We start from the raw sequence: 14,649 nt of genomic DNA on the forward strand, positions 1-14,649 counted from the left end.
TAGACACAGAGACACACAGACACGGAGACACAGAGACACACAGACACAGAGACACGGGTAGACAAGCAGGAACGAGTTCATAGACCTGTGACACAGAGACACGGAGACACAGAGACACGGAGACAAAGAGACACGGAGACACGGAGATACGAAGACATGGAGACACGGAGACACAGAGACACAGGTAGACAAGCAGGAAGGAGTTCATGGACCTGAGACACGGAGACACAGAGACACAGAGACACGGAGACACAGAGACACAGAGACACGGAGACAGAGTGACACAGAGACACAGAGACACAGAGACACGGAGACAGGGAGACACAGAGACAGGGAGACAGTGGGACAGGGAGACAGAGAGACAGGGAGACAGAGAGACAGGGAGACAAGGAGACAGGGAGACAGGGAGACAAGGAGACACGGAGACAGGGAGACAGGGAGACAGAGAGACAGGGAGACAGAGAGACAAGGAGACACGGAGACACGGAGACAGGTAGACACGGAGACACGGAGACAGGGAGACAGAGAGATAGGGAGACATAGAGACACGGAGACAGGGAGACATGGAGACACGGAGACAGGGAGACATGGAGACACGGAGACACGGAGACAGGCAGACAAGGAGACAAGGAGACACGGAGACACGGAGACAGAGAGACAGGGAGACAGGGAGACAGAGAGACGGGGAGACAGAGAGACAGGGAGACAGGGAGACAGGGAGACAGGGAGACAGAGAGACAGGGAGACACAGAGACACGGAGAAAGAAAGACACAGGTAGACACAGAGACACACAGACACGGAGACACAGAGACACACAGACACAGAGACACGGGTAGACAAGCAGGAACGAGTTAGAGAAGCAGGAACGAGTTCATGGACCTGAGACACGGAGACACAGAGACACAGAGAGACAAGCAGGAACGAGTTCATGGACCTGAGACACGGAGACACAGAGACACAGAGACACAGAGACACGGAGACACGGAGACACAGAGACACGGAGACACAGATACACAGGTAGACAAGCAGGAACGAGTTCATGGACCTGAGACACGGAGACACAGAGACACGGAGACACAGAGACAAAAAGACACAGGTAGACAAACAGGAACGAGTTCATGGACCTGAGACACGGAGACACAGAGACACGGAGACACAGAGACACAGGTAGACAAGCAGGAACGAGTTCATGGACCTGAGACACAGAGACACAGAGACACGGAGACACAGAGACACAGGTAGACACAGAGACACACAGACACGGAGACACAGAGACACAGGTAGACAAGTAGGAACGAGTTCATGGATCTGAGACACCGAGACACAGAGACACGGAGACACAGAGACACAAGAGACACAGGTAGACACAGAGACACACAGACACGGAGACACAGAGACACGGAGACACAGAGACACAGAGACACGGAGACACAGGTAGACAAGCAGGAACGAGTTCATGGACCTGAGACATGGAGACACAGAGACACAGAGACACAGGTAGACAAGCAGGAACGAGTTCATGGACCTGAGACACAGAGACACACACAAAGACACGGAGACACGGAGACAAAGAGACACAGGTAGACAAGCAGGAACGAGTTCATGGACCTGAGACACAGAGACACGGAGACACAGAGACACAGAGACACAGAGGCACAGAGACACAGGTAGACAAGCAGGAATGAGTTCATGGACCTGAGACAGAGACACACTGATACAGAGACACAGAGACACAGGTAGACACAGAGACATGGAGACACAGAAACATGGAGACACAGAGAGACAGAGACACGGAGACACGAAGACACGGAGACACAGAGACACGGAGACACAGAGACACAGAGACACGGAGACAAAGAGACACGGAGACACGGAGACATGGAGACATGGAGACACGGAGACACAGAGACACACAGACACAGAGACACAGAGACACAGAGACACAGGTAGACAAGCGGGAAGGAGTTCATGGACCTGAGACACAGAGACACAGAGACACAGAGACACAGAGACACGGAGACACAGAGACACAGAGACACGGAGACAGAGAGACACAGAGACACAGAGACATGGAGACAGGGAGACACAGAGACAGGGAGACAGGGGGACAGGGAGACAAGGAGACAGGGAGACAAGGAGACACGGAGACAGGGAGACAGAGAAACAGAGAGACAAGGAGACACGGAGACACGGAGACAGAGAGACACAGAGACACAGAGACATGGAGACAGGGAGACAGGGAGACACAGAGACAGGGAGACAGGGGGACAGGGAGACAAGGAGACAGGGAGACAGGGAGACAAGGAGACACGGAGACAGGGAGACAGGGAGACAGAGAGACAGGGAGACAGAGAGACAAGGAGACACGGAGACACGGAGACAGGTAGACACGGAGACACGGAGACAGGGAGACAGAGAGATAGGGAGACATAGAGACACGGAGACAGGGAGACATGGAGACACGGAGACAGGGAGACATGGAGACATGGAGACACGGAGAAAGGTAGACACGGAGAAACGGAGACAGAGAGACAGGGAGACATGGAGACACGGAGACAGGGAGACATGGTGATAAGGAGACACGGAGACAGGTAGACAAGGAGACACGGAGACAGAGAGACAGGGAGACAGGGAGACAGAGACACAGGGAGACAGAGAGACAAGGAGACAGGGAGACAAGGAGACAGGGAGACAGGGAGACACGGAGACAGGGAGACACGGATACAGGGAGACAGGGAGACAGGGAGACAGAGAGACAGAGAGACAGGGAGACACGGAGACAAGGAGACAAGGAGACACGGAGACAGGGAGACAGGGAGACAGGGAGAACGAGAGACAGAGAGACAGGGAGACAGAGAGACACGGAGACAGAGAGACAGGGAGACAGAGAGACAGGGAGACAGAGAGACAGGGAGACAGAGAGACAAGGAGACACGGAGACACGGAGACAGGTAGACACGGAGACACGGAGACAGGGAGACAGAGAGATAGGGAGACATAGAGACACGGAGACAGGGAGACATGGAGACACGGAGACAGGGAGACATGGAGACACGGAGACACGGAGACAGGTAGACACGGAGAAACAGAGACAGGGAGACAGAGAGACAGGGAGACATGGAGACACAGAGACAGGGAGACATGGTGACACGGAGACACGGAGACAGGTAGACAAGGAGACACAGAGACAGAGAGACAGGGAGACAGGGAGACAGAGACACAGGGAGACAGAGAGACAAGGAGACAGGGAGACAAGGAGACAGGGAGACAGGGAGACACGGAGACAGGGAGACACGGAGACAGGGAGACAGGGAGACAGGGAGACAGAGAGACAGAGAGACAGGGAGACACGGAGACAAGGAGACAAGGAGACACGGAGACAGGGAGACAGGGAGACAGGGAGAACGAGAGACAGAGAGACAGGGAGACAGAGAGACACGGAGACAGAGAGACAGAGAGACAGAGAGACAGGGAGACAGAGAGACAGGGAGACAGAGAGACAAGGAGACACGGAGACACGGAGACAGGTAGACACGGAGACACGGAGACAGGGAGACAGAGAGATAGGGAGACATAGAGACACGGAGACAGGGAGACATGGAGACACGGAGACAGTGAGACATGGAGACACGGAGACACGGAGACAGGTAGACACGGAGAAACAGAGACAGGGAGACAGAGAGACAGGGAGACATGGAGACACAGAGACAGGGAGACATGGTGACACGGAGACACGGAGACAGGTAGACAAGGAGACACAGAGACAGAGAGACAGGGAGACAGGGAGACAGAGAGACAGGGAGACAGAGAGACAAGGAGACAGGGAGACAAGGAGACAGGGAGACACGGAGACAGGGAGACAGGGAGACACGGAGACAGGGAGACAGGGAGACACGGAGACAAGGAGACACGGAGACACGGAGACAGGTAGACAAGGAGACACAGAGACAGAGAGACAGGGAGACAGGGAGACAGAGAGACAGGGAGACAGAGAGACAGGGAGACAGAGAGACAGGGAGACAGGGAGACAGAGAGACAGGGAGACACAGAGACACGGAGACACGGAGACAGAGAGACAGGGAGACAGGGAGACAGGGAGACAGAGAGACAGGGAGACAGAGAGACAGGGAGACAGGGAGACAAGGAGACACGGAGACAGGGGGACAGAGAGACAAGGAGACAGGGAGACAGGTAGACACGGAGACACGGAGACAGAGAGACAGGGAGACAGGGAGACAGGGAGAAAGACGGACACGGAGACAGAGAGACAAGGAGACAGGGAGACAGGGAGACACGGAGACAGGGAGACACGGAGACACGGAGACAGGGAGACAAGGAGACAGGGAGACAGGGAGACACGGAGACAGGGAGATACAGAGACACGGAGACAGGGAGACCGAGAGACAGAGAGAGAGACAGGGAGACAGAGAGACACGGAGACAGAGAGACAGGGAGACAGAGAGACAGGGAGACAGAGAGACAGGGAGACAGGGAGACAGAGAGACAGGGAGACACAGAGACACGGAGACACGGAGACAGAGAGACAGGGAGACAGGGAGACAGGGAGACAGAGAGACAGGGAGACAGGCAGACAGAGAGACAGGGAGACAGGGAGACAAGGAGACACGGAGACAGGGGGACAGAGAGACAGGGAGACAGGGAGACAGGTAGACACGGAGCCACGGAGACAGAGAGACAGGGAGACAGGGAGAAAGACGGACACGGAGACAGAGAGACAAGGAGACAGAGAGACAAGGAGACACGGAGACAGAGAGACAAGGAGACAGAGAGACAAGGAGACAGAGAGACAGGGAGACAGGGAGACAAGGAGACAAGGAACACGGAGATAGAGAGACAGGGAGACACGGAGACAGGGAGACAGGGAGACAGAGAGACACGTAGACAGGGAGACAAGGAGACAGGGAGACAGAGAGACACAGAGACAAGGAGACACAGAGACAGGGAGACAGAGAGACAGGGAGACACGGAGACATGGAGAGAGAAAGACACGGAGACAGGGAGACAGGGAGACAGGGAGACAGGGAGACACGGAGACACGGAGACAGAGAGACATGGAGACACGGAGACAGGGAGACAGGGAGACACGGAGACAGGGAGACAGAGAGACAGAGAGACATGGAGACACGGAGACAGGGAGACAGGGAGACAGGGAGACACGGAGACAGGGAGACAGAGAGACAGGGAGACAGAGAGACACAGAGACAAGGAGACACGGAGACAGGGAGACAGAGAGACAGGGAGACACGGAGACATGGAGAGAGAAAGACACGGAGACAGGGAGACAGAGAGACAGGGAGACAGGGAGACAGGGAGACACGGAGACACGGAGACACAGAGAAAGGGAGACATGGAGACACGGAGACAGGGAGACAGGGAGACACGGAGACAGGGAGACAGAGAGACAGAGAGACATGGAGACACGGAGACAGGGAGACAGGGAGACACGGAGACAGGCAGACAGAGAGACAGGGAGACAGGGAGACAGAGAGACAAGGAGACACGGAGACAGGGAGACAGAGAGACAGAGAGACAGAGAGACAGGGAGACACAGAGACAGAGAGACAGGGAGACAGGGAGACACGGAGACAGGGAGACAGGGAGACACAGAGACAGGGAGACACAGAGACACGGAGACAGGGAGACAGGGAGACAGGGAGACAGAGAGACAGGGAGACAGAGAGACAGGGAGACAGGGAGACAAGGAGACACGGAGACAGGGAGACAGAGAGACAGAGAGACAGGGAGACAGGGAGACAAGGAGACACAGAGACACGGAGACACGGAGACAGGGAGACACAGAGACAGGGAGACACGGAGACACGGAGACACGTAGACACAGAGACACAGAGACACACAGAGACACAGAGACACAGAGACACGGAGACACAGAGACACGGATACACAGAGACACGGAGACACAGAGACACGGAGTCACGTAGACACAGAGACACAAAGGCACACAGAGACACAGAGACACGGAGACACAGAGACACGTAGACACAGAGACACACAGAGACACAGAGACACAGAGACACGGAGACACAGAGACACAGAGAGACACAGAGAGACACGGGGCACGGGGTCAGGGGGTCACGGGGTCACGGGGTCGTGTCTCACTTTTCCACGGCCGACCTCTTCAGACTTCTCTTCTTGTAGTTGAGAGCCATTTTGGTCTCCATGCCGGTGTAGACGGCCAGGCCTGGGGGGGACACGGGGGAGACACGGGGGAGACACGGGGGAGACACGGGGGGAGATAGCGGGGAGACACGGGGGAGACACGGGGATACACGGGGGAGACACGGGGGACAGGAGGGGGAGACACGGGGAGACACGGGGGAGACACGGGGGAGACATGGGGGGGACAGGGGGAGACACGGGGAGACACGGGGAGACAGGGGGAGACACGGGGGAGACACGCGGGGAGACAAGGGGGAGACACGGGGGAGACAGGGGGGAGACACGGGGGGACAGGGGGAGACACGGGGGAGACAGGGGGGAGACACGGGGGAGACAGGGGGGAGACAGGGGGAGACACGGGGGAGACAGGGGGAGACAGGAGGAGACAGGGGGAGACAGGAGGGGGAGACAGGGGGAGACAGGGGGAGACACGGGGGAGACAGGGGGGAGACACGGGGGAGACACGGGGGAGAAAGGGGGAGACAGGGGGAGACACGGGGGAGACACGGGGGAGACACGGGGGAGACATGGGGGGGACAGGGGGAGACACGGGGAGACAGGGGGAGACACGGGGGAGACACGGGGGGAGACAAGGGGGAGACACGGGGGAGACAGGGGGGAGACACGGGGGAGACAGGGGGAGACAGGAGGAAACAGGGGGAGACAGGAGGGGGAGACAGGAGGGGGAGACAGGGGGAGACACGGGGAGACACGGGGAGACAGGGGGAGACACGGGGGAGACACGGGCGAGACAAGGGGGAGACACGGGGGAGACAGGGGGGAGACATGGGGGGACAGGGGGAGACACGGGGGAGACAGGGGGGAGACACGGGGGAGACAGGGGGGAGACAGGGGGAGACACGGGGGAGACAGGGGGAGACAGGAGGAGACAGGGGGAGACAGGAGGGGGAGACAGGGGGAGACAGGGGGAGACACGGGGGAGACAGGGGGGAGACACGGGGGAGACACGGGGGAGAAAGGGGGAGACAGGGGGAGACACGGGGGAGACACGGGGGAGACACGGGGGAGACACGGGGGGAGACACGGGGGAGACACGGGGGACAGGAGGGGGAGACACGGGGGAGACAGGGGGGAGACACGGGGGATAGGAGGGGGAGACACGGGGGAGACACGGGGGAGACACGGGGGGAGACACGGGGGGAGACACGGGGGACAGGAGGGGGAGACAGGGGGGAGACACGGGGGGAGACACGAGGGAGACACGGGGGAGACAGGGGGAGACACGGGGGAGACAGGGGGGAGACACGGGGGGAGACAGGGGGGAGACACGGGGGACAGGAGGGGGAGACACGGGGGAGACACGGGGGAGACACGGGGGGAGACACGGGGGGAGACACGGGGGACAGGAGGGGGAGACAGGGGGGAGACACGGGGGGAGACACGAGGGAGACACGGGGGAGACAGGGGGAGACACGGGGGGAGACACGGGGGAGACACGGGGGAGACACGGGGGAGACACGTTATGTATGCGTGTTACGTATGTTGTGTATGCGTGTTATGTATGCATGCCATGTATGTTATGCATGCTATGTGTGTACATTATGTATATACGTTATGTATGCACGTTGTGTGTGTTATGTATTATATGTATGTTATGTGTCTTGTGTATGGTATGTATGTTATGTACGTATGTTATGTATTTTATGTCTGTATGTTTGTTTCGTATGCATGTTAAGTATGTATGTTATGTATGTAGGTTATGCATGGTATGTTTGTACATGATGTATGTATGTTATGTGTGTTATACATGTTAAGTCATGTATGTTACCGTAGATGATTGCCGTGTTCTTCAGAGTGGCTCCCCTGAGCACCAAGTTCTCGAACAGGATCGGCCTACGAGTACGAGACACGGCGGAGAGACACGCACGGTGAGAGACACGGTGAGAGAGACACGGTGAGAGAGACACGGTGAGAGAGACACGGTGAGAGACACGGTGAGAGAGACACGGTGAAAGACACGCACGGTGAGAGAGACACGGTGAGAGACATGGTGAGAGAGACACGGTGGAAAGACACGCACGGTGAGAGAGACACGCACGGTGAGAGAGACACGGTGAGAGACACGGTGAGAGAGACACAGTGAGAGAGACACTCACGGTGAGAGAGACACTCACGGTGAGAGAGACACGGTGCAGAGACACGCACGGTGAGAGACACGGTGAGAGAGACACGCACGGTGAGAGACACTCACGGTGAGAGAGACACGCACATTGAGAGAGACACGCACGGTGAGAGAGACACTCACGGTGAGAGAGACACGGTGAGAGAGACACGGTGCAGAGACACTCACGGCGGGGAGACACGGTGGAGAGACACGCATGGTGGAAAGACACTCACGGTGAGAGAGATACTCACGGTGAGAGACACGGTGCAGAGACACGCACGGTGGAGAGACACGGTGGAGAGACACGCACTGTGAGAGAGACACTCACGGTGGAGAGACACGCATGGTGGAGAGACACGCACATTGAGAGAGACACGGTGGAGAGACACGCATGGTGGAGACACACGGTGGAAAGACACGGTGGAGAGACACTCACGGTAAGAGACACGCACGGTGAGAGAGACACGGTGAGAGAGACACGGTGCAGAGACACGCACGGTGGAGAGACACGGTGGAGAGACACGGTGGAGAGACACGCACGGTGAGAGAGACACGCACGGTGGAGAGACACTCACGGTGAGAGAGACACGCACGGTGGAGAGACACTCACGGTGAGAGAGACACTCACGGTGAGAGAGACACGCACGGTGAGAGAGACACTCACGGTGGAGAGACACTCACGGTGAGAGAGACACTCATGGTGAGAGAGACACGGTGGAGAGACACGCACGGTTGAGAGACACTCACGGTGGAGAGACACTCACGGTGAGAGAGACACGGTGGAGAGACACGCATGGTGGAGAGACACTCACGGTGAGAGACACGGTGGAGAGACACGCACGGTGGAGAGACACTCACGGTGAGAGAGACACTCACGGTGAGAGAGACACGGTGGAGAGACACGCACGGTTGAGAGACACTCACGGTGGAGAGACACTCACGGTGAGAGAGACACGGTGGAGAGACACGCACGGTTGAGAGACACTCACGGTGGAGAGACACTCACGGTGAGAGAGACACGGTGGAGAGACACTCACGGTGAGAGAGACACTCACGGTGAGAGAGACACGGTGGAGAGACACGCACGGTTGAGAGACACTCACGGTGGAGAGACACGCACGGTGGAGAGACACCCACGGTGAGAGAGACACGGTGAAGAGACACGCACGGTTGAGAGACACTCACGGTGGAGAGACACTCAAGGTGAGAGAGACACTCACGGTGCAGAGACACGCACATTGAAAGAGACACGGTGGAGAGACACGCACGGTTGAGAGACACGCACGGTGAGAGAGACACTCACGGTGGAGAGACACTCACGGTGAGAGACACTACTACTACTGCTGCTACTACTGCTGCTGCTGCTACTACTGCTGCGGCTACTACTACTGCTACTACTGCTGCTGCTGCTACTACTACTACTGCTGCTGCTGCTACTACTGCTACTGCTGCTGCTACTGCTGCTGCTTCTACTACTACTACTGCTGCTGCTACTTCTATTACTACTACTGCTGCTACTACTACTGCTGCTGCTACTGCTACTACTGCTACTACTACTGCTGCTACTACTGCTACTGCTGCTACTACTACTACTGCTGCTACTACTACTGCTACTACTACTGCTACTACTACTGTTGCTACTACTACTGCTACTACTACTGCTACTACTACTGTTGCCACTACTACTACTGCTACTACTACTGTTGCCACTACTACTACTGCTACTACTACTGCTGCTGCTACTACTACTACTGCTACTACTACTGCTACTACTAATGTTGCCACTACTACTACTGCTACTACTACTGCTGCTACTGCTACTACTGCTACTACTACTACTACTGTTGCTACTACTACTGCTACTACTACTGTTGCCACTACTACTACTGCTACTACTACTGCTGCTACTGCTACTACTGCTACTACTACTGCTACTACTACTGCTGCTACTACTACTGCTGCTACTACTACTGCTACTACTACTGCTACTACTACTGTTGCTACTACTACTGCTACTACTACTGCTACTACTACTGTTGCCACTACTACTACTGCTACTACTACTGTTGCCACTACTACTACTGCTACTACTACTGCTGCTGCTACTACTACTACTGCTACTACTACTGCTACTACTAATGTTGCCACTACTACTACTGCTACTACTACTGCTGCTACTGCTACTACTGCTACTACTACTGCTACTACTACTGTTGCTACTACTACTGCTACTACTACTGTTGCCACTACTACTACTGCTACTACTACTGCTGCTACTGCTACTACTGCTACTACTACTGCTGCTACTACTACTGCTACTACTACTACTGCTGCTACTACTGCTGCTGCTACTACTACTGCTGCTGCTACTACTACTGTTGCTATTACTACTGCTGCTGCTACTACTGCTGCTGCTACTACTGCTACTACTACTGCTGCTACTGCTGCTGCTACTACTGCTGCTACTGCTGCTACTACTGCTACTACTACTGCTGCTACTGCTGCTGCTGCTACTACTGCTGCTACTGCTGCTGCTGCTACTACTGCTGCTACTGCTGCTACTACTGCTACTACTACTGCTGCTACTGCTGCTGCTACTACTGCTGCTACTACTACTGCTACTACTACTGCTGTTACTACTACTGCTGCTACTACTGCTACTACTGCTGCTTCTACTACTACTACTGCTGCTACTACTGCTGCTGCTACTACTGCTGCTACTGCTACTACTGCTGCTGCTACTGCTGCTGCTACTACTACTGCTGCTACTACTGCGGCTGCTAATGCTACTACTACTGCTGCTGCTACTACTACTGCTGCGTGGTGTGTGTGGTGTGTGTGGTGTGTGTAGTGTGTGGTGTGTGTGGTGTGTGTGTGTGTGGTGTGTGTGGTGTGTGTGGTGTGTGTGTGTGTGTGTGGTGGGAGTGTGTGGTGTGCGTGTGGGGTGTGTGTGTGGTGTGCGTGTGGTGTGCGTGTGGTGTGTGGTGTGTGTGTGGTGTGTGTGTGTGGTGTGTGTGGTGTGTGTGTGTGTGGTGTGTGCGCGTGTGTGTCATAGCCGCTACTCGCTAACGGCACTTGCCTCACCAGTCTGTTCAGGCTATACGGGGGATCTTTGTCTTTTGTGGTGTGGGCGTGTACCTGGCGGTGGCTTCGTGAGGCCCCTCCCCCTGCGTGCCCCCGCCAATCACGGTGAGTGATCCGTTGAACCTGCAACAATAGCCGTCACGCGTTTTGCATATTTTAGCACGTGGTGGTCGTAGTTGTGGTTGGTAGTTGTTGTTGCTGTAAGTGAGCGGGTGTGTTTCTCTCTGTCAAAGGGGCCGTCCATGAATGACGTAACGCACCTGGGGGGGGCAGAGCTTTGTGACGTCATAAAGCTATACGGGGGATCTTTGTCTTTGCATGTGTCTGCGGTGAGCGGTGGTGCAGCGGTTAGCGCTACGCCGCGCTACGAACCCGGCGACCGAAGTTCGATTCCCGCTCACGGCCAACACCAGCACCACTGGTGACGATTATCTCAACCGGTCCTGGGCCTCCCCTAGGTCGACTCGGCCTCAAAATTGTACCCGGTGCTGTGTATTAGTAAACATCGCCACTGGAGAGACAAAGGCGGCCGGGCGTGGTGCTGGCCACCCACCACCTCGTGTGCATTTCCGGCCTTCATAGGTGCTGCTCCCGAACAGCACTTGCCCCTACGGTCTGGTCAGGCTATACGGGGGATCTTTGTCTTTGGAGGAGGCTCGTGAAGGACGCTGCTACTGGGCAGTTGGAGGCAGTCGCCCTCCAACAACAACGGAGGGTGGAGGAGCGACGCTCACAACAACGAGCGGAGCACCGGGTGGCTAAAGCACAGCAGGTTGGCACAGTAGGGGGCACAGGTGGTGCATCAGCCAGTCATCTCAGTCAGTCGACCCGTGGCACCTGCTGGGTCTGTCCCGAGACCTCCTGCCAGCGGGCGTTCGACACTTCACGTGGCCTCAAGGTGCACATAGCCTGGCACAAGCGTCGTGGTGACGTCACCGCCACTTAGTGGCGAATGGCGGTTGTTGTTGTGTGTGTACGCGTGTGTATGTGTGTATGTGTGTGTGTGCGTGTGTGTGTGTATGTGTGTATGTGGGTGTGTGCGTGCGTGTGTGTGCGAGTGTATGTGTGTGTGTATGTGTGTGCGTGTGTGTATGTGTGTGTGCGTGTGTGTATGTGTGTGTGTATGTGTGTGTATGTGTGTATGTATGTGTGTGTATGTATGTGCGTATGTGTGTATGTGTGTATGTGTGTGTGTGCGTGTGTGTGTGTATGTGTATGTGTGTGTATGTGTGTGTGTATGTGTGTGTGGGGAGCGATAGTGTAGCGGTTAGCGCGCTGCGCTATGAACCTGGCGACCCGGGTTCGATTCCCGCTCACGGCCAACACCAGTGACGATTATCTGAACCGGTCCCGGGCCTCCCCTAGGTCGACTCAGCCTCAAATGAGTACCTGGTGCGGTGTGTAAACATTGCCACTAGGGAGACAAAGGCGGTCGGGCGTGGTGCTGGCCACCCACCCCCTCGTGTACCGTTCCGGCCTTCATAGGTGCTCGCTAACAGCACTTGCCCCTACAGTCTGTTACAGGCTATATGGGGGATCTTTGTATGTGTGTGCGTATGTGTGTATGTGTGTATATCTGTAAGCCCCAGGCTACTTTGGGCTCGACTTCCCATCAACCGGAGGCGAGGAATGGTGGTCGTGGTTACTTATGCCCCCACCGAAGATGAACATCCGTGGAGGGATGCAGGCAAAGCCGATGAATCAGATGCCTTCTATGACCTCCTGTCACAGGTGCTGGCTAAAGTGGCCCCTCGGGATAGAGTCATCATGTTGGGTGACTTCAATGCCCGAGTTGGTCATGATACTGGCACCTGGTCTGGAGTGATTGGAGGGCATGGGCCAGATCAGCTCAATAACAACGGTAGGAGGCTGCTAGATTTTTGTGCAGCCCATGGGCTTGTAATTACCAACACGCTGTTCCGGCATCGGCGCATCCACACAACATCATGGATGCATGCCGGGTCCAAGCAAGAACATCTGCTGGACTACATAGTGACGGACCAGCGGATGCGAGCCCATGTCCTTGACCATCGACTAGTCATCTGTAAGATGTGCCTGCCATTCTTCCACTCCGGTGGTGGGTGTACACCCAGGACACCATTCCAACCTAAAGTGGCCTGGTCTCAGTTATCTGATGAAAGTTGCAAGCGAGAATTTCATCATCGCTTGCGGCTGGGATTGGCATCGTCCCCGACTCCTCCTGATGTCGAGGGTAAATGGGCGAGGTTTAGGACTGTGACTCATGCAGCTGCAATGGCTGCTTTGGGTACGCGGTCCAGACCTCCCCATGGACCCTGGCTGACAGAGGAGGTGTTCAGGATGGTTGATAAAAAGCGACAGGCCCACTGTCATCGGCTACAGAATCCCACATCAGAGAATGAGGAGGCTTACCGCAGCCTTTGCTCGGAGGTTCGGAGAGCTGTGAGGCGCTGCAAGGATGGGTGGTGGTCGCGGGTTGCTGAGGAGATGGAGTCTGCCTCAGTGGCCCGTGATCACAAATCTCTATTTAACTCCATCAAAAAAGTAACCTGTAGCGCCACACCTATTACCATCATTAGGGGCAAAAACGGTGATCCAATCTCCGACCCCCAGGAACAGGTTTGCAGATTTGCTGAGCATTTCTGTGAGGTCCTGGGGGAGGGAAAATCCCTCAGCCAGGAAAACATCGTGGCACAAAGTGAGGATGACCCTGCTAAGGCTGCGGTGCCTCAAATATTGGAAGAAGTCACCCCCTGTGAGTGGCTGGCTGAGGTGCCATCTGTTGAGGAAGTACTGAGGGCGATCCGGAGTCTGAGACCAGGAAAGGCAGCGGGCAGAGATGATCTCCCAAGCGAAATGCTGAGGGAGGGTGGCGTTTGTGCACAGACTGCCCTATATGACATCATAACAACGGTCTGGACCACTGGACGGGTTCCGCAGGATTGGAAGGATGCCCTGGTGGTCCCCCTCTTTAAGAAGGGGGACCGCACAGACTGTAACAACTACAGGGGCATCTCACTCCTCAGTGTGCCGGGAAAGGTCCTGGCAAGGATTATTCAGCATCGCCTTGCCAGGCACGCTGAGGAGAGGCTTGCGGAGCCCCAATGCGGTTTCAGGAAAGGGCGGTCCAGCACAGATGCCATATTTTCTGTCCGTCTGCTACAGCAGAGGTGTAGGGAATTCCAACAAGACCTACATCTCTGCTTTATTGACCTGGTCAAGGCCTATGATACCATCAGTAGGCCTGGGCTCTGGGTCGTTC

At 56.0% G+C, this 14,649-nt stretch overlaps 1 protein-coding gene across 1 annotated transcript in view; it reads right to left on the reverse strand.

Moving 5' to 3' along the window:
* Nucleotides 1-14,649, reverse strand: part of LOC116957933 (phospholipid-transporting ATPase IF-like) — a 130,386-nt gene that overhangs the window by 96,786 nt on the left and 18,951 nt on the right. Inside the window, exons 7-9 of the mRNA XM_076054704.1 lie at nucleotides 11,463-11,531; nucleotides 7,989-8,053; nucleotides 6,140-6,221 (exon numbers count right to left, since the gene is read on the reverse strand). Of these exons, the coding sequence (XP_075910819.1) occupies nucleotides 6,140-6,221; nucleotides 7,989-8,053; nucleotides 11,463-11,531 (216 nt within the window). The remainder of the gene's footprint in view (nucleotides 1-6,139; nucleotides 6,222-7,988; nucleotides 8,054-11,462; nucleotides 11,532-14,649) is intronic.

The sequence above is a fragment of the Petromyzon marinus genome, chromosome 67 (genome assembly GCF_048934315.1).
Source record: "Petromyzon marinus isolate PM22_M1 ecotype Great Lakes invasive population chromosome 67, UKy_Petmar_22M1.pri1.0, whole genome shotgun sequence".
NCBI lineage: Eukaryota > Metazoa > Chordata > Hyperoartia > Petromyzontiformes > Petromyzontidae > Petromyzon > Petromyzon marinus.